The following is a 25,771-nucleotide window of genomic DNA, read 5'->3' as shown; positions in this document are numbered from 1 at the left end:
AACTACCTCGCTATAACAAAAACCCACATTAGTAGGCAACCTGCCTACATATGGGCAAGATGAAGAGGTGCATATGGGCTAAATGAAGAGGTGGTTACAGGATAAAATAGAGATGTATACGAGCTAAATAGAGAGGTGACTATGAGCTAAACTAAGAGGGGTTACAGGCTAGATGAAACATAGTTACAGGCAAGATGAAATGTGGTTAAAAGCTACAGGAAGAGGTAGCTATAGGCTAAATGAAGATATAAAGTACTTTTGAATGACATTTGTCAAGCCTCTGTAGGTATTATTGAATGTACTGATGAGCTTTTTTGTACAAACATTCGTGTGGCCAGTGTATGGGCAGCTTAAATGAAGAGGGAGTTACAGGCAAAATGAAGAGGTGGCTATGAGCTAAATGGGCCGAAGAGATGAAGAGGTGACTACAGGTAAATGAAGAGGTGGTTACAGGCCAAGTAAATACTGTAGGTGGTCACAGGCTGAATGAAAAGTGGCGATAGGTTGAATGAAGAGGTACAGGCTAAATGAAGAGATGGTTTCTGGCCAAATGACAAGGTAGCTATGGGGAACTGAAGAGGTGGCTATAAGCCAAATAAAGAGGTGGTTACAGGCTAAATGAATAGGTGGCACTAAGTAGATTAAGAGGTGGTTGCAGACCAAATAAAGTATGTATTGGCTAGAGTCAGTCTTGACTTGAGTGTTGAAGGATTATTTCACCCAAAACTGCCAGTTTACACGCTAGTGTCTTATCTCTTCGGACCTGCAATAGTGGAGTATCCCCACTAAAATGAACAGTCCCAGACAATTACCATTAAAATAATGAAGTCAAAGGATGGCGCCCTACTCACCTTAATAGATTCTTGATGTAGAATAAATAAATAACATGGCAGACCTTTTCAGAGAGACGCTGTGATTATGACTTTATGGAAGGGAACAGAGATACAAACTACAAAGGGGAAATCTGAACCCTGGTGTATGAGCGAAATAAAAAATACAGTGACAGGAGTTCATCCACGTTTGTATGACCACCTAGTATATCTAAAGCTGACCCCCCCCCCCCCCCCCCATTTTCCCATTGGGAAGATTTCCCTTGACTTCCTGTCTTATACATGCAACTGGAAATTAAATGAAAGCGGGGAAAATCTTCTTTTAGACTGTTGTCACTGGAACAACTGCCCCCATTAGAGGACTTCCCCCTTCATACCAATTCTGGTGGCAACTCAAAATTTTGGGTTTGTCTTTGCTTTCAGTCTAAGTCGGGGGTCTGCTATCTTTCTAAATAAAGGGCCAATTTATTGTCCTACAGACTTTAGAGGAGCCGGGCTGTGGCCAGTGGGAGTGGAACTTTTCCTGGCGCCAGTGGGAGTAAACCACCACATTTGATATTTGGGGATAGTGCCCCATTATTATTGGTGTCACTGGGAGGAATAGTGCCCCATTATTATTGGTGTAACTGGGAGGAATAGTGTCCCATCGCTAGTCTCAGTGGGAGAAATACTGCCCCGTTATTATTGGTATCATTGGGAGGAATAGTGGCCCTTCACTGGTGTCAGTGGGAGGAATAGTGCCCCATCATTGGTGTCAGTGGAAGGAATAGTGCTCTATCATTGGTGTCAGTGGGAGGAATAGTGCCCCATCATTGGTGTCAGTGGGAGGAATAGTGCCCCATCATTGGTGTCAGTGGGAGGAATAGTGCCCCATTACTCGTGTCTGTGGGAAGAATAGTGCCCCATTGTTGGTATCATTGGGAGGGATAGTGCCCAATTGTTGGTATCATTGGGAGTGATAGTGCCCAATTGTTGGTATAATTGGGAGGGATAGTGCCCAATTGTTGGTATCATTGGAAGGAATAGTGCTCTATTGTTGATGTCAGTGGGAGAAATAGTGACCCAATATTCCTGGTATCGTTGGGAGAAATAGTGCCCCATATTATTGGTATCATTGGGAGAAATAGTGACCCATCACTGGTGTCAGTGGGAGAAATGGTGCCCCATTATTGATGTCAGTTGGCAGAATATTTGCCCTATATTAGTGGGAGGAAAAGTGCCCCAAGGGCCGGATAAAAGTGAGCAGCTGGGAGACCACTGGTCTAAATGGCAATGGTCACTAGGACAAATGGAGAGGGTCAGTTTACCTAAAGCCTCGTACACACGATCGGATTTTCTGACGGGAATTGTGTGATGTCAGGCTGTTCGCGGAAAATCTGACCGTTTGTATGCTCCATCGGACAATTGTTGTTGGATCTTCCGCGGACAAATGTTGGATGGCAGGTTTTAAAATTTTCCGCGGACAAATGTCTGTTGTCGGATTTTCCGAGCGTGTGTACACAAGTCCGTCGGACAAAAGTCCAAAGTACAAACACGCATGCTCGGAAGCAAGGACGAGCCAGAAGCGGTCCGTCTTGTAAACTAGCGTTCGTAATGGAGAATTAACATTCGTGACGCGGCAAATTATGAAATTTCCAAATGCAGCGTACAATTCTCTTCTTCTTTAATGGGACAATAATGAAGCTGCTTTGCTGGTGATACTGATGGAGTTATTGCAAACAAATTTTCAAAGGCTTTTTTTTTCTAGTGATATCAAGAATAATATTATTATGTTTTTTTTTTATTATTTGGGCAAGTTACAACACCATTACCCTGGAGTTTTTAAGATCAAAGATACAACTATGTTGGTGTCCCTTGTCAATTTTACATTGTATTTTATAAAATATAACTGCCTACTCCCAAACTATCATTTGAAGTAAAACACATAGCCAAGTATTATTCTCCACAATTTTTTTATTGTGCATTAAAAAAAGAAAACAAATAAAATTAGACATGCTATCTGCCAATAGAACTTAACCAAAAAACGCATTTATGCATCCAAAAATATAGAAAATATACCAAATCAAATCATTATTATTCAACCAAAAAATAAAATAAAAGCCTCATGCATGTGTCCTTCTTCTTAATATGGGGGGTCAACAATGCCAAGAGTTGGTGAAAGCAGGGGTCCGTCATCTGGAGATAATTCCGAAAATCATCTGGATTATTCTCCTGGAGCTCCCACAACAAAGGCATATGACATAATTGGTCACGATTAATAAAGCAACCAATTATTGGTCCAAGAACTCCTCCTCCTCCTGTTCCTGTACTGGACTTGGGTCAAAGCAATAACTCCAAGGCCAATAATAAATAACACGTTATCTCCTCCGATTCTGCAACATGTCTGGCTGACGCACGGCCGTTCAGAAACGAACTGAAAAGCACAAAATGAAAAGCGCAAAATGAAAAGCGCAAAATGAAAAGCTCAAAATGAAAAGCACGAATCAACACTCACCAAACTTCTACTAACACGAAATTAGCAGAAGGAGCCCAAAGGGTGGAGCTAAAGAGCTGAAAAACCACATAGTACATTACTATGTCCGTGTTTGTTGGCCGACAATTCCTCGCCGTTTGTATGCAAGACAAAATCCAGGCACGCGCCTTCGGACAAAAGTCAGAGGTTTTGCCTGCGGAAAATCCAATCGTGTGTACGAGGCTTTACAAGGACTAAAAGCAATAAAAAAAAACTAAATGTAGTTCTAACCCCTCACCACTTTATCTAACAAAAAGTTTTAGCTTTAAATGCACTTTAATGTTGATTTCTTTTTAAATAATGCAAATTTACACCTACCACTGCACTCCAGGTGGATTTCAAAGTCTCCAGTTGGGTTTCTAAAGAATAAAATATGATATTAGCGGTGTTTGTGAGAGCCCACGCAGATCAATATTATGCCTCTATTATGTGTAATCCTTCATATAATCCGATAAGTGTCGTAAATGTATAATTCAGGTTCAGCCGTTGCTTTGAGAAATGAGGTTTTATTTTTTTTTTTCCTATTTCTGTTTTCTATTGATTTATATAACCTGATTTAAAATGAGCCTGCTCACTAATGTATGTCTGGCTATGTGATCGGCGTGTAATGACCTCACAGTGACGCTGCCAATTGGTTAAAATATGAAAAACAGGACATGCAAATTAAGCACGCCCTGGGTTTTTTAATAAAGGGCAAAATTTAAAGTGCGATAACAGCAACCAATCAGAATTTATCTTTTACTTATATTTATAAAAAAATAATACTACCTAAAGTGAACCTGTGATATGCCCATGCAAAGCAGTTTGTTCATATAAAGCTGTAAAAGACCCAATTTAATGCAGCTCTGTATTCATTAAGACATAATTAAATGTACTTTTAGAGGTAAGCAGTGTAATTATGTGAGCTTGACCTATTACCAGCCTTATGCAGTCCCCGTGCAGTAGAGCTCAGACAGAAAGAGGGAGAGGCAGCACTAGGAGCCAATCATTTACTTGTTATGTGTTAACAAGTGGTATGCTGATAGAGGAGGAGAGAGCCGAGAGATGAGCTTATCAGTCTGCTGCTTCTCCTTTCACTCTCCAGTCACAGCCTGGGGGTGAGACGAAACTTGTAAGTGCAATTGAACTGCAGCAGAAGAAAAATCAGGTTTCCAAACGGCTTTACTAATGTGGCAAAGCTGTGGAATTCAAAGATCTGGATGAACACAAATATTAATCCTTTGTCGCTTAAAAAAAGCTCCTTTATACAGTATGTATTTCACCTGTGTATTTAATATCTGGCCTAGAGTTCAGCTTTAAATTCCCCCTTCCCCGCTGCTTTTAGTCAACTCTGTGCTTCTTCACTATATATCTGGCTGCAGATCAGCTATATCATAAGTCTACGGTATCTTTTATGTATCCCCCCTAGGTGACCAGAGATCGTTGAAGCCTAGACGCTTTGACCAAATTTACCAAAGTCAGTATGTGACGGTTAAAGTGTTACTAAACCCACAACAGTAAAATCAGTCTGTATATGCAGTAAAGCATGCTTGTTATACTCACTGTGGAACCTAAGGGGTTAATCCTGTGCATTGTGTAAAAAGGCTTTTTGATCCTGTCTTCTCTGATCCTCCCCTTCTTCCACAGACCCCAATCCATCTCCTGACAGTACAGTGCCTTTGGCGTCACTCCGCACATGCTCAGTTTGGTGTGTAATGCTAGAGAGTTGTTTATTTTTTTTGGGGGGGTGCATGTGATCAGCACAGGGCCTATCAGCATTGTCCAGACAGAGGCTCAGGGGTCCTGCAACCAAATAAGCCAATCAGGGGAGAATGAAAACTCCGCCTACATGCTTTAACCAGACACTAATAGAAGTCACAAGACCGCTATATACTGCTGATGATAAAGGGTGTTTAGCACTTTATATTTACTAAAATAATTGCATTTCCATGTTCTGTGTACGGTGGGAGACCAGATATAGCGGATGCAGGGTCCTGGGTTTGGCAACACTTTAACTTAAAGAAACACCTGAGGGCGTGATCTAAGTGCAGTATATGTATTTTATTGATAAAAAAAGATAATTGTCCACTTATACAGTATGTAGTGAAATAAAAAGCACCTGTTCTACTATACATGAGTGGCCAATTATCTTTTTTATCAATGAAATACATATCATACTGCACTTAGATCACGCCCTCTGGTATTTTTTTGTCATTCATTCAATCTGCTGTGGAGCATTTGAAGCCAGCTCTATTAACCCCCAATGCACCTAATGTGGATGTGATCAACGGTCAGCTTGGCCTTTGTTGTTTTAAAATCTTTTGGTTACTATTTGTGCTGTGATGGTCATCAGTTAACTTAGAGAGGAACTGTAGTCTGCTAACAAAATTTGTAATTAAAACATCTTTGCCATTCTGAAGCTTCCCTCCAACCACTTTGCATAATATTTTATATATACTGGGATTCTGTACTTGCCAAATATGCTGCAAAAATCTACCTCCACTGAGTCTGGCTGCAGCCATTTTAAGCTGAAGCTGCTGCCTGTTCACTTCCTGGATTTACACAGAGGCACACCTCCAGCTCTGCAGCTCTCATTGGCCCTCTTATGACTCATCTCCCCTCCCTTCCTGGCAAACCCTCAGGAGAGTGAGAGAGAGAGCTGTGCATAATGTCATAAGCCTAGGCTAATGACCAGACAAGAAACAGGAAGTGGGCTGTATAAGGTATTTACCGCCAGAGTGGGTAATCAGACAAGCCGGGGTCAGCAAACCAGAAGTCAGCATAGTCAGGAGCAAAAACAGGGACAGGTATCGGAAGAGAAGTCAGCTAGGCCAAGTCATACACAGGAACACACTGCAGATAATAGACCATGCAAGGGTGATGAGGAAATGAGCAAAGCTTTTTAATGGCCAAAAGGGACTGGCTGTAGCCTGGACTAATGAGGCAGGTAATGGTAAGTCAGGTAATGGTAAATCAGGTAATGGTAAGTCAGGTAATGGTAAGTCAGGTAATGGTAAGTCAGGTAATGGTAAGCCAGGTAATGGTAAGTCAGGTAATGGTAAGTCAGGTAATGGTAAATCAGGTAATGGTAAGTCAGGTAATGGTAAGTCAGGTAATGGTAAGTCAGGTAATGGTAAGCCAGGTAATGGTAAGCCAGGTAATGGTAAGTCAGGTAATGGTAAGTCAGGTAATGGTAAGTCAGGTAATGGTAAGTCAGGTGAGTCACTGGAAACAACGAGTGGCTGGTAATTAACCGACAGTTGAGCAGCTTCTGTGCACTGAAAGAAAACAGCTGCTCGTAAATAGCAGGAGCCCAGCCCTGACAAGTAGGCACTACTATTCTTGTGGTCTCCACTAGCCTCCCATGCCAAAAGGCTGCCCTGCTGCATTGTGATCACAGGAAGTTTGGCATGGACACCATTCAAAGAATGCTTTCCGTTTTTTTTACTGAATGCAAACTATTCTCTGTTTGGACAGGGTTAAGATCGTGACTTCTCTACCCTACCATTCCACCTTGTGCAATGAGACGCTTTGCAAGCAACAATTTTTATCTGACTCATTTTCTTACCTTAAAAACAGCCTTTTTAAGGCAAATAACCTGGTCAAGTTTATTTCTTATTCTAACAAATGCACAAAAAAAATGCTAAAAACATCATTTGTGCTCAAACGTCTTATGAATGTAGGTAAATTCAGGCTTTTACACTTTCTGACCTCGAATAGTTGGTTAAGTCATGAGGCAATCCAAAACTTGCTTTCACCACCTCTAGATACTTTGGCCACATACCAGGTTCAACACTTTTTAAGGTCTGTATCAGACCGATATCACCTCTCGTCTGCTTTACCCCTTCGAAATCTCATGTTGAGATGCAACTCTCATGCCTCATTTACAATTGCTTCTCTGTAAGATCCTCATTGTGCCAGCCGAGGGATACATCCCTCCTTTCATACATAAATGTGAATCAATTTTCAGACCTGGAGAACATGGAGTAGAGAACTTCAAGTCTCCCTTATGACAGCACAAACCACTAGAGCAGTGTCTCCAAACTGTGGCCTGTTATCCAGCCTGTGGGGCACTTTTGTTCCAACTGACACCAACCATGAAGCACCATTCCTTCCACTGGCACCAACATTGGGGCATAATTCCCCCCAGTCATATAAACTACAGAACACTATTACTCCCACTAACAGCAAAGATGGGACAATTTTCCTCCCACTAACACCAACAATGGGACACTATTCCTTCCACTGACACCAATGATGGGGCACTATTCCTTCCACTGACACCAATGACGGGGCACTATTCCTCCCACTGACACTAATGATGGGGCACTATTCCTCCCACTGACACCACTGATAGGGCACTATTCCTTTCACTGGCTTCAACATTGGGGCATAATTCCTCCAACTGATATAAACTACAGAACACTATTACTCCCACTAACACCAAAGATGGGACAATTTTTCTCCCACTGGTAACATAGATGGGGCACTATTCCTCCCACTGACACCAATGATGGAGCACTATTTGTTTCACTGGCACCAACATTGGGGCATAATTCCTCCCGCTGATATAAACTACAGAACAGCTATTACACCAAAGATGGGACAATTTTCCACTCACTGATACCATAGATGGGGCACTATTCCTCCCACTGATATCATAGATGGGGCACTATTCCTCCCACTGATATCATAGATGGGGCACTATTCCTCCCACTTACAACAATGATGGGGCACTATTCCTTTCACTGGAACCAATGATGGCATGTTGTTCCTCCCACTGACACCAACGGTGGGGCACCAATTCTTCTGCTGACACCAATGATGGGTCACTATTTATCCAACTGACACAAACGCTGGGACACTATTCTGTATACTGACACCATTTACGGGACACTATTCCTTCCACTGACACTGTCGATGGGACACTATTCCTTCCAATGACACCAACAATGAGGCACTATTTCTGGGACATTTTCTACTCCCACTGGTCACAGTCTGGCCCCCTTAAAGTCCGACGACTGGTAAAAATAGCCCTTTGTTTAGAAAGTTTATAGTATAGTTTGACTTTTAAATGCGTTGTACACTCATATGTGATCTCTGCATAAAGAATACGTTCAAATATATCATATTTCATGATTCTGTGTTCACTCTACTACGTGTAATTTTTATATTCTTTTGCGTATTAGATTTTACCGAATTCAAAAGAAATTATACATTTTAACAAAAAGAACAAGTACTTTCCTGAGCCTTTAAAGTCCCACCCCAGGGGGAAACTATAACCTTTGGTAAAGATTGTTTAGAAAGTTTGGAGACCCCTGCACTAGAGCTATGGCATCCAGATTCACAGGATTAGGTTTGTATGTCCCCAGTATTGCAATTGATTATCACGGGGTACTTAATCATAAGGAGCTTACACACAAGGTAAAACAGGTTCACTTTAATTTAGCTCTCCCCGGCAGCACATACCTCCCTTTTTACTCTCCTACTGCTCCATTCAGTCACTAGGAGAAAAGGGAAGTCCTGTGTATTCAATGAGTCGAAGTGATCGACCACCCACCACTTATGGACGTCCTGAGGGACATGGCCGACAGGCTCAGTGCTGTCACATTCAGTAAATCACATGCTCTCCAGTATCTGGAAGTACCAGATATTGCCTTCAGGTCCCAGCACTAAAAGGGGACTCAATGTAAATGTGTGTTTATGCTGGCAGAAGTAATTGATGAAAACAAGCCCAACTTTTTGCCTTTGAATGGGAAAGGTTTTCTTTAACCACTTGGTTACCAGCCTGTATATACACCCAATGTCCACGTTATTAGGTACACCTTGCTAGTACTGGGTTGGACCCCCTTTTGCCTTTAGAACTGCCTTAGTTCTTGGTGGCATATATTCAACAAGGTGTTAGTCTCTGAAGTGAGTAATTCTGGTAATGTCGGCATCCATAGGGCCCATGTCACCTGACCTGAAACCAAAGGGTCAAGGAATATCCATGTTTTTAAGAACGGGTAAGGTCATGCTGATTCCAGTAACCCTACTTACTTTCCCTTAACCACTTGTCAACTGCATTACATACTCTATATTTCCAGAAGTATTGGGACGCCTGCCTTTACACACACATGAACTTTAATGGCATCTCAGTCTTAGTCCGTAGGGTTCAATATTGAGTTGGCCCACCCTCATAAAATTAAAAATTAAATTGTCCAAAATGTCTTGGTATGCTGATAACTTAAGAGTTCCCTTCACTGGAACTAAGGGGCCAAGCCCAACCCCTGAAAAACAACCCCACACCATAATCCCCCCCTCCACCAAATGATTTGGAGGGGTGGCCCAATACTTTTGGCAATATAGTGCATATATATGTTGCGGTTTGCAAGCGCTATACCAGGATTATGGATGAAGAGAACAGCCATAAGCCCGTTTTTTTGCCAGCCAGTGATGGCTTTCTCAATGAAAGTGTTCCAAGCGGCTCATGAGCTTCTAAGATGCTTTCAGAAGTGCCCCCTTCTGCCACTCCTGGGTGTTTCTTGGGCTTTCCGCCGGTTTGCCCAGGAATGATTCACCAGTGCCGCCAGCTGGCCACACGGGTGATCAAATAGTAGATCTGCTTTCATTGCATCTATGGCCTTGGTGAACCTGAGCGATGTCATGACGTCACTTCTGGTCAAGGCTGGAAGTAGACAAGTTTTTGTTTTCTTAAAACAAAGACTCAAAGATATTTCTTTTTTATCTTTTGCTTTTAAAAGTAAAGGAGAGATGTGGGTTCTTTTTGACCCCAGATCTCTCCATATAGAAGACCTGTCATCCTTATTTCTCTTACAAGAGATGTTTACATTCCTTGTAATAGGAATAAAAGTGATCAGTGTAAACGGTATTTGCACCACACATGTGAGGTATCGCCGCAAAGGGTACGGCGAGAGCAATAATTCTAGCACTAGACCTCCCCTGTTACTCTAAACAGGTAAACTGAAAAGGCGTTTAAAGCATCACCTATGGAGATTTTTAAGAAAAGAAAGGACTCTCTGAAGCCTCACGTCTGTGCTGTCCCTATACTGGGTGTAAGAATGGCAACCTCAGCCTGGAATCGGAGCAGGCCACGCCCCAGTTGTGTTTCACTCCGCCCCTCTGAGCTTAGTCATGGGGAATTTTTAAGTACTGTTGCTTGTCGCCATTCCTTGAGCGTGTGCAATTTTAAAGCGTACATGTAAAGTATCTATTTACTCGGCGTAACATCATCTTTCACGTTTTACAAAAAAATTGGGCTAAATATTGCAGGTTTTTTTTTTTTTTTAATCCATTAAAGTGTATTTTTCCCCCCAAAATTGTGCTTGCAACACCGCTGCTCTAATACCATGTGACATAAGAAATGACAACGATCGCCATTTTATTCCCTAGAGCAGTGATGGTGAACCTTGACACCCCAGATGTTTTTGGAACTACCTTTCCCATCATTCTCAACTACACAGCAGAGAGCATGAGCATCATGGGAAACGTAGTTCCAAAACATCTGGGGTGCCAAGGTTCGCCATAACTGCCCTAGAGTCTCTGCTAAAAAAAAAAAAAAAAAAGTATAATGTTTGGGGGTTCTAACTCATTTTCTAGCAAAAAAATACTGATTGAGGCCCGGTTCACACATGTGCGGTGGGAATTGAAGGTCCGGTTTCCCTGCGAAGAGAAAAATCAGTTGTTAAGCGTTTCACGTCAGTTTTTGATCAGGATCAGGTCAGGTTTACGTCAGGATTTTATCCTGTTCACAACGGAATGCATCTGCGAATCAGATGTGTTCCCATAGAAGATAATGTGCTTGCAATTCGCACCGCAATGCGCAGAAAACGCACACTTTTTTGGGCAATGCGGAGTGCAAATGCAACGCACATATGTGAACCAGCCTCATTCAAGTGAACGTATTTTACCAACTCGCCGACCAGCCGTTTTACGGCCGAATGGCACGGCTGGGCGAAACAACGTTATGTAATGTTGCTTCACCCTGTGGCCACTAGGGGCGAATGCTGCTCGCCCCCGGAGCTAATGCGAGTGCCCGGCGGTCGCGATGACCGCTGGGCTCCCGCGATCACTCGTGACACACCGAGAACCGGGATCTCTGTGTGTAAATACACATATCCAAATTCTCTGAGGGGAGAAGAGACTGATCGTGTGTTCATACAAAGTATGAACAGCAATCTGTCATCTCCCCTAGACAGTCCCATCCCCCCTTCACTTAGAACACACACTGAGGGAATACAATTAACCCCTTGATCTCCCCCTAGTGTTAACTCCTTCCCCGCCAGTGACTTTTTTACAGTAATCAGTGCATTTTTATAGCACTGATCGCTGTATAAATGCCAATGGTCCCAAAAATGTGTCAAAAGTATCCGATGTGTCCGTGATAATGTCGCAGTCCCGATAAAAATTGCAGATCGCCGCCATTACTAGTAAAAAGAATAACAATAAAGAAAATGCTATAAATATATCCCCTATTTTGTAGACGCTATAACTTTTGCACATCAATGAATATACGCTTATTGCGATTTGTATTACCAAAAATATGTAGACGAATACATATCGGCCTAAACTGAGAAAAAAAAAAACTACGTGTTTTTTTTTCAAAATTTTTGCTCTTTTTTTGTTTATAGCGCAAAAAATAAAAACCGCAGAGATGATCAAATACCACCAAAAGAAAACTCTATTTGTGGGGAAAAAAGGACGTCAATTTTGTTTGGGTGAAGCATCGCACGACCGCGCAATTGTCAGTTAAAGCAACGCAGTGCCGAATCGCAAAAAATAGCCCAGTCATTCAGCAGCCAAATCTTCCGGGGCTGAAGCGGTTAAAATGTCATGCGAATTGGATGCGGTGTATGCCACATCCAATTCGCATGGGTGTGAACCGGGCCTTAAACTTGTAAACAAAAAGTGCCAGAAAAAGCCCGGTCTTCAAGTGGTTCATAATCAAAGTGGACCTAAACTTTGATTGTAGGTCTGCTTCGCCCTGGCCAAGTAGACATCATCCTCTATTTCAATTTTGAAGCTACTTTTTCAAATTTGTCCCAAAAATAGTTTTAATTTTTGTGAACAAACAGAATGGGCCACTTGCATCAGTTCATGCACCTAGTACATAACCCCTCCTGACAAAACATATTGTGTGACTGGCAACGAGTCGTTAAAGTTATCGTTATGGGATCTTGGAGTGTTATCAGCAATAAATAAGTTGGAGTGTTTCCTTCGGGAACATTTAATGTCACCATGTTTACGATGCGGTCCAGGCTGCTGAATGAAAATCAAATTTACTTTACGACCCGCAGGTGGCACAAGAATCTCTTAATTGCGACAAGCGTTGATGGCTGTAAACCGCTGCGTTCCTCCTGAGCACCTCGCGTTTCATGTATTTTTACATCAGCTCAATACTTCGGTGACCCTGGGGGGATGTACGTTCGGCTTTAACACTTTTCGCAGCTGCATCTATTAAAATGCCAAGCTGTCGGCTCTGCAAAAACTTTGTTTCTTGTTTTGTTTTTTTTCATTAAGTGTAGAAATTGACTGAGAACACGATCGCAAGAAGCTTTATTACCCTTCAAAGACACCATACCACCAATATTTGTGATGAGAATCCTTCTAAATCAGAGGTATTTCAACTTTCTAAACAAACGGCCAATTTACTTACTTTTAAGGGCCGTACACACGATCGGACTTTTTGACAACGAACGTGCAAATTAGCTGTTTTGGAACAACATCCGACCGTGTGTACGCTCCATCCGACAAACTTTTTCAGTTTCCATCGGACTTTTGTTGGCTGTGCGAACGGACAAACTTTCCTGCAACAAAAGTCCGATGGAGCAAAGTCCGATTGTGTGTACACAAAGCCATCGGGCTTTTGTACAAACTACAGTATGCAGCCGCGAGAATGTTTCCAGCGCGATCAGATCGAACTGGTTCTCGGCGGCAGGGTACTGTACATCTCGCGCTAGCTGCAATAGAAAAAACCCCATTTTCCTACTGCGGCGGGCGCGAGAGGGAATTCCCCTCTGGGGAATACCAGGCCCTTCGGTCTGGTATGGATTTTAAGGAGAAGCCCCTACGCCGAAAAAACGGCGTGGGGTCCCCCCAAAATCCATACCAGACCCTTATCCGAGCACGCAGCCTGGCCGGTCAGGAAAGGGGGTGGGGACGAGCGAGCGCCCCCCCCTCCTGAGCCATACCAGGCCGCATGCCCTCAACATGGGGGGTGGGTGCTTTGGGAGAGGGGGTGCCCTGCGGGTCCCCCCACCCCAAAGCACCTTTTCCCCATGTTGATGAGGACAAGGGCCTCTACCCGACAACCCTGGCCGTTGGTTGTCGGGGCGCTTATCGGAATCCGGGAGCCCCCTTTAACAAGGGGGCCCCCAGATCCCGGCCCCCCACCCTATGTGAATGAGTATGGGGTACATCGTACCCCTACCCATTCACCTAGGGAAAAAAGTGTCAATAAAAAACACAGTACACAGATTTTTAAAGTAATTTATTAGGCAGCTCCGGGGTCTTCTTCCGACTTCGGGGGTCCTCTTCCGACTTCGGGGGTCTCTCCAGCGTCTTCTCCCGGTGTCCGCATCTTCTGCCGGCTCCACCGCTATCTTCTGGTGCTCTTTTGCCAGCGGTGGTCCTGACTTCTGGATCGTCTTCTTCCCTCTTCTCTTCCAGAAATGTCGACACGACGCTCTCTCCAGCCGGAATGCTCTCTGTGCGCTCCGCAACGGACTTATATAGGCGGTGACCCCGCCCCCTATGACATCACAGTCCCGGGACTGTGAGGTCATAAGGGGGCATGGTCATAGGATTACATGACCCCACCCCCTTATGACCTCACAGTCCCAGCATGCCCTGTCTGGGCTGCGTGCTCGGATAAGGGTCTGGTATGGATTTGGGGGGAACCCTCACGCCATTTTTTCGGCGTAGGGTGTTCCTCTTAATATCCATACCAGACCTAAGGGCCTGATATACTGTGAGGTCATAAGGGGGCGTGGTCATAGGATTACATGACCACGCCCCCTTATGACCTCACAGTCCCAGCATGCCCCGTCCGGGCTGCGTGCTCGGATAAGGGTCTGGTATGGATTTGGGGGGAACCCTCACGCTGTTTTTTCGGCGTAGGGTGTTCCTCTTAATATCCATACCAGACCTAAGGGCTTGATATGCCCCTAAAGGGGAACCCATGCCGGTTTTATGTTTACAATTTGACGTGGAGTTCCCCCTCAAGATTCATACCAAACGCAGTGCCTGGCATTGGCGGGGATCCAAGTCGGATCCCCGCACCAGTATCAACCCGGCTCGCAAGGTGTCAATCTCGCCAATAAAAGTGGCGAGATTGACACAATATCAGACAACAATACACAAGTTGACCAAAGGGTGGTGGTAAAGAGCTGAAAAACCACGTGATATGGTGAAAGTTGGCTGGAAAAGTCCTGTCGTCTGTATGCAAGACAAACTTTTGGGCAACACCCTTTGTACAAAAATCCAAGGGAAAGTTTGTACAAAGTCCTATCATGTGTATGGGGCTTTAGACATCACGGGGGCCAAACTGGCCCGACGAAGTAGAAGATGCCCCCGGGTCAGTGGGCTTAATAATGCCGCCGCCTTGGTGGTCAATAGGAGTGAAAAAATTAAATAGTATCTGTAGTCAGTTATAGGAATAATGCCCTATTGTTGGTATCAGTGTAAGGAATAGGACCTCTTCATGGGTGTCACTGGAAGGGATAGTGCCAAATGTTGTCATTGGGAGGAAAAACACCTCATTGTTGGTATCAGTGGGAGGAATAGTGTCCCATCATTGGTGTCAGTGGCAGGAATACTGCCCAATTTTGTTATCAGTGGGAGGAATAGTATCCTGTCATGGGATAAGTTGAAGGAAAACCACCCTATTTTTGGTATCATTGGGAGGAATAGCGCCCCATTGTTGGCATCATTTGGAGGAATAGTACCCCATTGTTGGCATCCTTGGGAGGATTAGTGCCCCATTGTTGGCATCATTGGGAGGAAAAGTACTCCATTGTTGGCATCCTTGGGAGGAATAGTGCCCCATTGTTGGCATCCTTGGGAGGAATAGTGCCCCATTGTTGGCATCATTGGGAGTAATAGTGCTCCATTGTTGGCATCATTTGGAGGAATATTACCCCATTTTTGGCATCATTGTGAGGAATCATACCCAATTGTTGGCATCATTGGGAGGAATAGTGCCCCGTTTTTGGCATCATTGGGAGGATAGTGCCCCATTGCTGGCATCATTGGGAGGAATAGTCCTCCATTGTTGGAATCATTGGGAGGAATAGTACCCCATTGTTGGAATCATTGGGAGGAATAGTGCCCCATTGTTGGAATCATTGGGAGGAATAGTGCACCATGGGCATGATAAAGGGAATCAAAGGGCCACATCTGGGCCATGGGCAGCAGTATGGAGACCACTGCTCCAAGGCCCCTTTCACATGGTGCAGATCTCCTCATTGTGCAGCCGGATGACAGGTCCGTGTCCGCTCCGCTATGCAGAGTGGACACGAACACATCCATGGGGCGGATGGATGGAAACGGACATGCAGTCCGTTTCCATCCGATCCGATCTGCTTGACGAATGCGAACGTTTTGCCATACATCTGTTTTCAGTGGATTTTTTCAGATCGGATGCCCGGTGGGTGTCAGAGGACACATGTCCGCTGTCATCCGCCTCCCTATTGAGGACAATAAATGGTCCGATCTGGGCCACCTGAGAAACTGACAGCAGATCGGTCTGCTTGTGTGAAAGATACCTAAATGATTTAAGGCAGGGGTAGGCAACCTTAAAGAGGTGGAGATCTACCTGAACAACTAGGCACGGTGTCGCCTCCTCACACCTGATTTAAACTTCTAATTGCCGTACTACCATGTCGCAAATGGGTGCATTGCATGGTAATCATGGGTTTAAGGTGGTGAGTAGGCAACCTATCGCCTTCTCACCACCTGTCAAACACACTTGGATCACTTTACAGAGGAGCAGCAGTGCCTGCTGCACTTGTGAATGAGCCCTTTGTGCCATTCAGCAGTGCATTAGTGTAAAAGCAGCCCTAGACTATTATGCCCGGTGTATTGCTTCACACTGACCTGAAGATCTTTTCTTTCCTGCTGCTGGCACCACTCTTGAGATCACTAGCCGGGATAAGAGGTGGAGGGCAGTTGGTATCACTCCACATGGGGCAGGAGCTGGCACTACAAAGGAGCCACCTGCTTATGTGGCTCTTGCTCCCTACTACACCTCCAACTTTACAAGTAGTCGCTCTGCATTGCACTCTGTGTGATGCTTGGTAATGGTGGGTCAGCAAGCCCAGACTGCGATCTACCAGTCACCTGTCCACGATCTACTGGTAGATCGCGATCTACAGGTTGCTGACCCCGATTTAAGGTGTTTCCAGTGGTGGGTACATTTAAAGGCATTTTACACAATTGTGCGCTTCCAATGTTACTATAGCATTTTAAGGAAGGTCCTTTTCTGTTCCAAAATGACTGCCCCCCGTGTACAGACCGTTCCATATAGACATGCTTGTATGAGTTTGGCGTGGAGAAATGATGGTACTCTAATTCGTTTTTTAATAAATCCCTCACCCCCTTCTCTTTTTGTATTCTGTAAACTTCCAAATGCCCTTCATTTTTGCAATGCTGCATTTGAAAAAAATGTTTTGTGTTTCAAAAATAATTCTTTATGAAATGCTCAAAAAATCTTATAATAAAATGTGCACTTTGGACAGATAACAGATTTTTTTTTCTACAACCCCGTACAATACGTAATCAGATCCGTAATCTTCTCTTTTCTTTTTCTCCTGCAGAGCCATGTTTGACTATGACAGAAGCAAAGACAGCGGACTCCCCAGCCAAGGCCTGAGCTTCAGGTTCGGAGACATTCTACATGTCATCAATGCCTCTGATGACGAATGGTGGCAGGCCAAGAGAGTCATGCAAGATGGAGACAGCGAGGAGATGGGCGTCATACCCAGTAAACGAAGGTACCCCATATATTCATATATCGTAATTAGAAATATCTTCAACACAATCTGTGGACTTGCTAAAAGCACAGTGAGGCACATCTATGCAAAAATTGTGTGGAATACATTATTACATAGTTAGGTTGAACTTATCTGCCCTCAATTGAAGCTAATGGGGTGTAGATCACACCATGCATTAGTGGGGGGGTTTAAACTCCCGGGGGGGGGGGTCAGTGAAAAAGATCAGAACCATCGATCAAAATGAACGGGCTCGAATCACACCGCACTAAACCGCATGTGAATCGCACTGGAACACGCAGTGAGTTCCTGTGAGATTCCTAGTTAGAGATGGGCTGAACACCCCCCCTCCCGGTTTGGTTTGCACCAGAACACCTCAAACAGGCAAAAAGTTCTAGCGAACATGCGAACGCTATTAAAGTCTATGGGGCACGAACATGAAAAATCAAAAGTCCTCATTTTAAAGGCTTATATGCAAGGCATTGTCATAAAAAGTGTATGAGGAGCTGGGTCCTGCCCCAGGGGACAATCAGTATAATCATACCTCCCAACTTTTTGAGATGGGAATGAGGGACACCTATCAGCAAACGTGTGTAGGCATAGGACACACCCCTTGCCACACCCCCTTAACCACTTGAGCCCCGGACCATTATGCTGCCTAAGGACCAGAGGTCTTTTTCCAATTTGGCACTGCGTCGCTTTAACTGCTAATTGCGCGGTCATGCAATGCTGTACCCAAACGAAATTTGCGTCCTTTTCTTCCCACAAATAGAGCTTTCTTTTGATGGTATTTGATCACCTCTGCGGTTTTTATTTTTTGCGCTATAAACGGAAAAAGACCGAAAATTTTGAAAAAAAATGATATTTTCTACTTTTTGTTATAAAAAAAATCCAATAAACTAAATTTTAGTCATACATTTAGGCCAAAATGTATTCGGCCACATGTCTTTGGTAAAAAAAATGTCAATAAGCGTATATTTATTGGTTTGCGCAAAAGTTATAGCGTCTACAAACTAGGGTACATTTTCTGGAATTTACACAGTTTTCAGTTTATGACTGCCTATGTCATTTCTTGAGGTGCTAAAATGGCAGGGCAGTACAAAACCCCCCCAAATGACCCCATTTTGGAAAGTAGACACCCCAAGGAAATTGCTGAGAGGCATGTTGAACCCATTGAATATTTATTTTTTTTGTCCCAAGTGATTGAAAAATGACAAAAAAAAAAAAAAAAAAAAAATATTTACAAAAAGTCGTCACTAAATGATATATTGCTCACACAGGCCATGGGCCTATGTGGAATTGCACCCCAAAATACATTTAGCTGCTTCTCCTGAGTATGGGGATACCACATGTGTGGGACTTTTTGGGAGCCTAGCCGCGTACGGGGCCCCGAAAACCAATCACCGCCTTCAGGATTTCTAAGGGTGTAAATTTTTGCTTTCACTCTTCACTGCCTATCACAGTTTCGGAGGCCATGGAATGCCCAGGTGGCACAAAACCCCCCAAAATGACCCCATTTTGGAAAGTAGACACCCCAAGCTATTTGCTGAGAGGCATATTGAGTCCATGGAATATTTTATATTTTGACACAAGTTGCGGGAAAGTGACACTTTTTTTTTTTTTTTTCATAAAGTTGTCACTAAATGATATATTGCTCACACAGGCCATGGGCATATGTGGAATTGCACCCCAAAATACATTTAGCTGCTTCTCCTGAGTATGGGGATACCACATGTGTGGGACTTTTTGGGAGCCTAGCCGCGTACTGGACCCCGAAAACCAATCACTGCCTTCAGGATTTCTAAGGGTGAAAATTTTTGATTTCACTCTTTACTGCCTATCACAGTTTCGGAGGCCATGGAATGCCCAGGTGGCACAAAACCCCCCCAAATGACCCCATTTTGGAAAGTAGACACCCCAAGCTATTTGCTGAAAGGCATGGTGAGTATTTTGCAGCTCTCATTTGTTTTTGAAAATGAAGAAAGACAAGAAAAAACATTTTTTTTTTTTTCTTTTTTCAATTTTCAAAACTTTGTGACAAAAAGTGAGGTCTGCAAAATACTCACTATACCTCTCAGCAAATAGCTTGGGGTGTCTACTTTCCAAAATGGGGTCATTTGGGGGGGTTTTGTGCCACCTGGGCATTCCATGGCCTCCGAAACTGTGATAGGCAGTGAAGAGTGAAATCAAAAATTCACGCCCTTAGAAAGCCTGAAGGCGGTGCTTGGTTTTCGGGGTCCCGTACGCGGCTAGGCTCCCAAAAAGTCTCACACATGTGGTATCCCCATACTCAGGAGAAGCAACAGAATGTATTTTGGGGTGTAATTTCACATATTCCCATGGCATGTTTGAGCAATATATCATTTAGTGACAACTTTGTGCAAAAAAAAAAAAAAAAAAAAAAAAAATTTGTCTCTTTCCCGCAACTTGTGTCGCAATATAAAATATTCCATGGACTCGACATGCCTCTCAGCAAATAGCTTGGGGTGTCTACTTTCCAAAATGGGGTCATTTGGGGGGGTTTTGAACTGTCCTGGCATTTTATGCACAACATTTAGAAGCTTATGTCACACATCACCCACTCTTCTAACCACTTGAAGACAAAGCCCTTTCTGACACTTATTGTTTACATGAAAAAGTTTTTTTTTTTTGCAAAAAAATTACTTTGAACCCCCAAACATTATATATTTTTTTAAAGCAAATGCCCTACAGATTAAAATGGTGGGTGTTTCATTTTTTTTTTTCACACAGTAATTGCGCAGCGATTTTTCAAACGCATTTTTTGGGGAAAAAACACACTTTTTTTAATTTTAATGCACTAAAACACGCTATATTGCCCAAATGTTTGATGAAATAAAAAAGATGATCTTAGGCCGAGTACATGGATACCAAACATGACATGCTTTAAAATTGCGCACAAACGTGCAGTGGCAACAAAATAAATACATGTTTAAAAGCCTTCAAAAGCCTTTACAGGTTACCACTTTAGATTTACAGAGGAGGTCTACTGGAAAAATTACTGCACTCGATCTGGCCTTCGCGGTGATACCTCACATGCATGGTGCAATTGCTGTTTATGTTTGTCGACAGACCGCCGCTTGCGTTCGCCTTAGCGCGAGAGCAGGGGGCGACAGGGGTGTTTTTTTTTTTTTTTTTTTTTTTCTTTATTATTTTTTTGCTTTTTTAATCTTACTTTTAAACTGTTCCTTTCATATTTTTTTTTTTAATCATTTTTATTGTTATCTCGGGGAATGTAAATATCCCCTATGATAGCAATAGGTAGTGACAGGTACTCTTTTTTGAAAAAATTGTGGTCTATTAGACCCTAGATCTCTCCTCTGCCCTCAAAGCATCTGACCACACCAAGATCGGTGTGATAAAATGCTTCCCCAATTTCCCAATGGCGCTATTTACATCCGGCGAAATCTAAGTCATGAAATACTCGTAGCTTCCGGTTTCTTAGGCCATAGAGATGTTTGGAGCCACTCTGGTCTCTGATCAGCTCTATGGTCAGCTGGCTGAATCACCGGCTGCATTCTCAGGTTCCCTGTTGAGACAGGAGAGCCAGAGAAAAACACGGAAGACGGTGGGGGGGGGGGGGCATTCCCTCCCACGGCTTGTAAAAGCAGTCTAGAGGCTAATTAGCCGCTAGGATTGCTTTTACATGAAAGCCGACCGCTGGCTGAAAAGAATGATACCAAGATGATACCTAAACCTGCAGGCATCATTCTGGTATAACCACTCAAAGTCGTGAATGGCGTACCTGAAGACAAAAAAATGGTTAACAATGGTTAACAATAAAGCACAGTAAAGTGTAAATAATTACACACCTGAAAAACAAACATGATAAAACATAATAACAATAACAATAACAATAAAACATTGCAGAATAGAATACAGTAAAAAAGAGCAGAACAATAGAGAGAGAGAATAGAGAGAGAGAGAACAATAAAACAACAACTATTTTTTTTTATTTCATATTTTTTTTTTTTTTTACACTTTTTTTGTAACTAACTTTTATAACTGTAACCGTTTCCAGGTTCGGGTCTCTCAAAATGCGATGGCATCTTGGGAGACCCTGTGAAAGTGTGCCTAGTCTGTGCAATGCTGTACCCTACGCTAATACTCAACTAATGAATGGTAGCGTTCAAAACATTCACCAATGCAAAGACCAGGATTGTCAGGACAGGAGGGACAATAATAGCGGGTGTCACGCCTATATCCGCGCTTGCTGCAGACACAACATCTTTTTTGGGGGGTTCGTTGGGTAGGGGTACTCGGGAGGACATAAAAATGCCTCTCATGCAGCCGACTGCATTTGGTTGGGGATGTGAATGGGGGAAGTATGGGCGCTGCAGAAGCGGTGGGTTCCCAATTAGGATTGGCGAATGCAGCAGGAAGGGCACTATGGGCACGATGGGCCTGTGTTTGTCTTTTTGGTGGCAGCGGGACACTACTTGTGCTTGCCACCTCACCAGCTTCAACTGCACTTATGGGACTCGCCACGTCACCAAGTGTTACTGCAGTGCTGGTTTGACTACGACCGGGGTGTACTAGGCCGCTGGCGCTTGCCAGTTCACCAAAACGCTACCAAAAAACGTTAGCGATCGCAGGGATCAGGCCTGACTCTGCGAACGCTGCAGTTATGCGTTTAGTGTTTTGTAAGTGTCAGTGATCGATCAATACTGCACTTGGGTGGGCTGGGCCGGGCCGGGCGGAGGGGCAAAACGCAGGTGCTAGCAGGTATCTGGGCTGATCCCGCTAACACTGCGTTTTTGGGAACCCTAAACTGCTGGTGACGCTAGTATAGATCTGATCGGATCAGATATTGATGCGATCAGATACTATACCACTAAGGGAGGTGTACGGTGCGTGCGTGGGTGTTAGCGGTACTGGCGCTAATCTGACGCTGCCTGGGGCTGGTGCTTGCCAGTTCACCAAAACGCTACAAAAAAAACTGTTAGCGATCGCAGGGATCAGGCCTGACTCTGCGAACGCTGCAGTTATGCGTTTAGTGTTTTGTAAGTGTCAGTGATCGATCGATACTGCACTTGGGTGGGCTGGGCTGGGCCGGGCGGAGGGGCAAAACGCAGGTGCTAGCAGGTATCTGGGCTGATTCCGCTAACACTGCGTTTTTGGGAACCCTAAACTGCTGGGGACGCTAGTATAGATCTGATCGGATCAGATATTGATCCGTTCAGATACTATACCACTAAGGGAGGCGCATGCTGCGTGCGTGGGTGTTAGCGGTACTGGCGCTAACCTGACGCCTGGGGCTGGTGCTTGCCAGTTCACCAAAATGCTACCAAAAAAACTGTTAGCGATCGCAGGGATCAGGCCTGACTCTGCGAACGCTGCAGTTATGCGTTTAGTGTTTTGTAAGTGACAGTGATCGATCGATACTGCACTTAGGTGGGCTGGGCGGAGGCACAAAACGCAGGTGCTAGCAGGTATCTGGGCTGATCCCGCTAACACTGCGTTTTTGGGAACCCTAAACTGCTGGGGACGCTAGTATAGATCTGATCGGATCAGATATTGATCCGATCAGATACTATACCACTAAGGGAGGCGTATGCTGCATGCGTGGGTGTTAGCGGTACTGGCGCTAATCTGACGCTGCCTGGGGCGACGCATATCACCGCCGGGCGATCAGGGGGCTAAACCTTTATTTGGTAATAAACGGCGGGTGCCCTGACACTATAAAAAATAAACAAACTAACCAGCCTCATCCGTAACGGTTATACGGTGATCAGTGGTGAAAGGGTTAACTAGGGGGCAATCAAGGGGTTAAAACATTTATTAGGTAGTATATGGGGGTCCCTGACGCTATAAAACGCTGACGGCGAACCTAAATATTTACCTCACTAACTAGCGTCACCAGCGACACTAATACAGCGATCAGAAAAATGATCGCTTAGTGACACTGGTGACAGGGGGTGATCAAGGGGTTAAAACTTTATTAGGGGGGGTTAGGGGGGTACCCTAGACCTAAAGGGGGGTAATACTAACTGTCCCAACACTGTAACTGTCACAAACTGACACTATGCAGTAATCAGAAAAAAAAAAAAAAAAAAAAACAAAAAAACTGCTGGTGTCAGTTTGTGACAGGGGGGGGGGGGGGGGTGATTGGGGGGGGGGATCGGGGGGCGATCGGGGGGGGGATCGGGGTGTTTTGTGTGCCTGGCATGTTCTACTGTGTGTGTGTGTGTTGGTGCACTCACATAGATGTCTTCTCTCCTCGGGCCGGAACGGAAAATACCGACCCGAGGGGAGATGACATCACTTCCTTTGCTGCTGTTTAGCATACAGCAGCAAAGGAGTGTTTTCATTGGCCGGCGGCGATCGCGAGGGGGGGGCCACGAACGGATGGTCTCCCCCTCATCACCGATCGCCGCTGGACAAAAGACGACCGCCTCGGGCACCGGGGGGGGGTCCGATCGGACCCCCCACCCGCGGAAGGCAAATCACGTACCCTGTACGTGATTTTGCCTGTCCGTGCCACTTTGCCGACGTACATCGGCGTGAGGCGGTCGTCAAGTGGTTAAAGGATAATTGTACAAAAAAACAAGATTGGTTAAACCCACAAGTTTTTTTTGTTTTTTTTTTACCACTATTTTTCCTTTATATTGGCTTTTGGAATTTACAAATGCAGCAATTTAGAAATCAGATGAAAGGTTTAGCACTGGGAAACACTTTTTGATAGATAAAAAGTGCATTTTCTACACATCTATATAGATCAGACCAAAACGAGGGACAAATGAGGAGGAAAGAGGGACAGAGGGACAGGGGGACTTTGTTCCAAATCAGGGACAGTTGGGAGCTATGGTATAATGCAGGGATATGCAATTAGCGTACCTCCAGCTGTTGTAAAACTACAAGTCCCATCATGCCTCTTCCTCTGGGTGTCATGCTTTTGGCTGTCAGTCTTTCTATGCCTCATGGGGCTTGTAGTTCTGCAACAGCTGGAGGTCCGCTAATTGCATATCCCTGGTATACATTTTTTAAATAATTAATTGTCGCTAAGCTAATGTGCTAGGCTAGTGCACCCTCTGTACACAGCCTATTACATTAGGGTGTGCACCCCAAAGCTTGTGTGTGCGTATGTATATATCTATCTATCTATATATGTATATATACACACACAGAAACTCTTATAAATAAATGTAAACAAACATTTTAAAATGTATTAAAACATGGATGGTGTCAGTAGTGCAGTGGGTGGTGTTAGTAGTGCAGTGGATGGTGTCAGTAATGCAGTGGATGGTGTCAGTAATGCAGTGGATGGTGTTAGTAGTGCAGTGGACGGTGTTAGTAATGCAGTGGGTGGTGTTAGTAGTGCAGTGGGTGGTGTTAGTAGTGCAGTGGGTGGTGTTAGTAGTGCAGTGGACGGTGTCAGTAGAGCAGTGGACGGTGTCAGTAGAGCAGTGGATGGTGTTAGTAGTGCAGTGGGTGGTGTCAGTAGAGCAGTGGGTGGTGTCAGTAGTGCAGTGGGTGGAGTTAGTAGTGCAGTGGGTGGTGTTAGTAGTGGAGTGGACGGTGTTAGTAGTGCAGTGGGTGGTGTTAGTAGTGCAGTGGGTGGTGTTAGTAGTGCAGTGGGTGGTGTTAGTAGTGCAGTGGATGGTGTCAGTAGAGCAGTGGGTGGTGTCAGTAGTGCAGTGGATGGTGTCAGTAGTGCAGTGGATGGTGTCAGTAGTGCAGTGGATGGTGTCAGTAGAGCAGTGGGTGGTGTTAGTAGTGCAGTGGATGGTGTCAGTAGAGCAGTGGGTGGTGTCAGTAGTGCAGTGGGTGGTGTTAGTAGTGCAGTGGGTGGTGTTAGTAGTGCAGTGGATGGTGTCAGTAGAGCAGTGGATGGTGTCAGTAGAGCAGTGGATGGTGTCAGTAGTGCAGTGGATGGTGTCAGTAGAGCAGTGGATGGTGTCAGTAGAGCAGTGGATGGTGTCAGTAGTGCAGTGGATGGTGTCAGTAGAGCAGTGGATGGTGTCAGTAGTGTAGTGGATGGTGTCAGTAGTGCAGTGGATGGTTTTAGTAGTGCAGAGGATGGTGTCAGTAGGGCAGAGGAAGGTGTAAGGTGATTTTAAAGGGAACTCCACACCAAAAAAAGAAACGGCGTGCCCCCCCCCCACCAAAATCCATACCAGGCCCTTCGGGTCTGGCATTGATTTCAAGGGGAACTCCATGGCAAAATCAAAACAAAAATGGTGTGGGGTCCCCTCCAAAATCCATACCAGATGCTTATCCGAGCATGCAGCCTGGCAGGGCAGGAAATTGAGGGGACGAGCGAGCAGCCCCCCCCCCCCCCCCTGAACCATACCGGGCCACTTGTCTTCAACATGGGGAGGGTGCTGTGGGGTGACACCATTGGACTTTTCATTCCACAACTGATACTGGCAAGTGGATCATGGTAGGTAAAGCATCTGGTGGACTTTATATTTTGCTTGACACATTTATTTCATGAGTATAAT

At 44.5% G+C, this 25,771-nt stretch overlaps 1 protein-coding gene across 11 annotated transcripts in view; it reads left to right on the top strand.

Annotated features, from left to right (window-relative positions):
• DLG2 (discs large MAGUK scaffold protein 2) overlaps positions 1 to 25,771 on the top strand; it is a 2,047,541-nt gene that overhangs the window by 1,824,381 nt on the left and 197,389 nt on the right. For all 11 annotated transcript variants that reach the window (XM_073612843.1, XM_073612834.1, XM_073612838.1 and 8 more), the window contains one exon: positions 17,136 to 17,312. In XM_073612843.1, the coding sequence (XP_073468944.1) occupies positions 17,136 to 17,312 (177 nt within the window). The remainder of the gene's footprint in view (positions 1 to 17,135; positions 17,313 to 25,771) is intronic.

Source organism: Aquarana catesbeiana, linkage group LG02, assembly GCF_042186555.1.
Source record: "Aquarana catesbeiana isolate 2022-GZ linkage group LG02, ASM4218655v1, whole genome shotgun sequence".
NCBI lineage: Eukaryota > Metazoa > Chordata > Amphibia > Anura > Ranidae > Aquarana > Aquarana catesbeiana.
The sequence above is the reverse complement of the archived record's forward strand: the minus strand, read 5'-3'. Positions and strand labels throughout refer to the sequence as shown.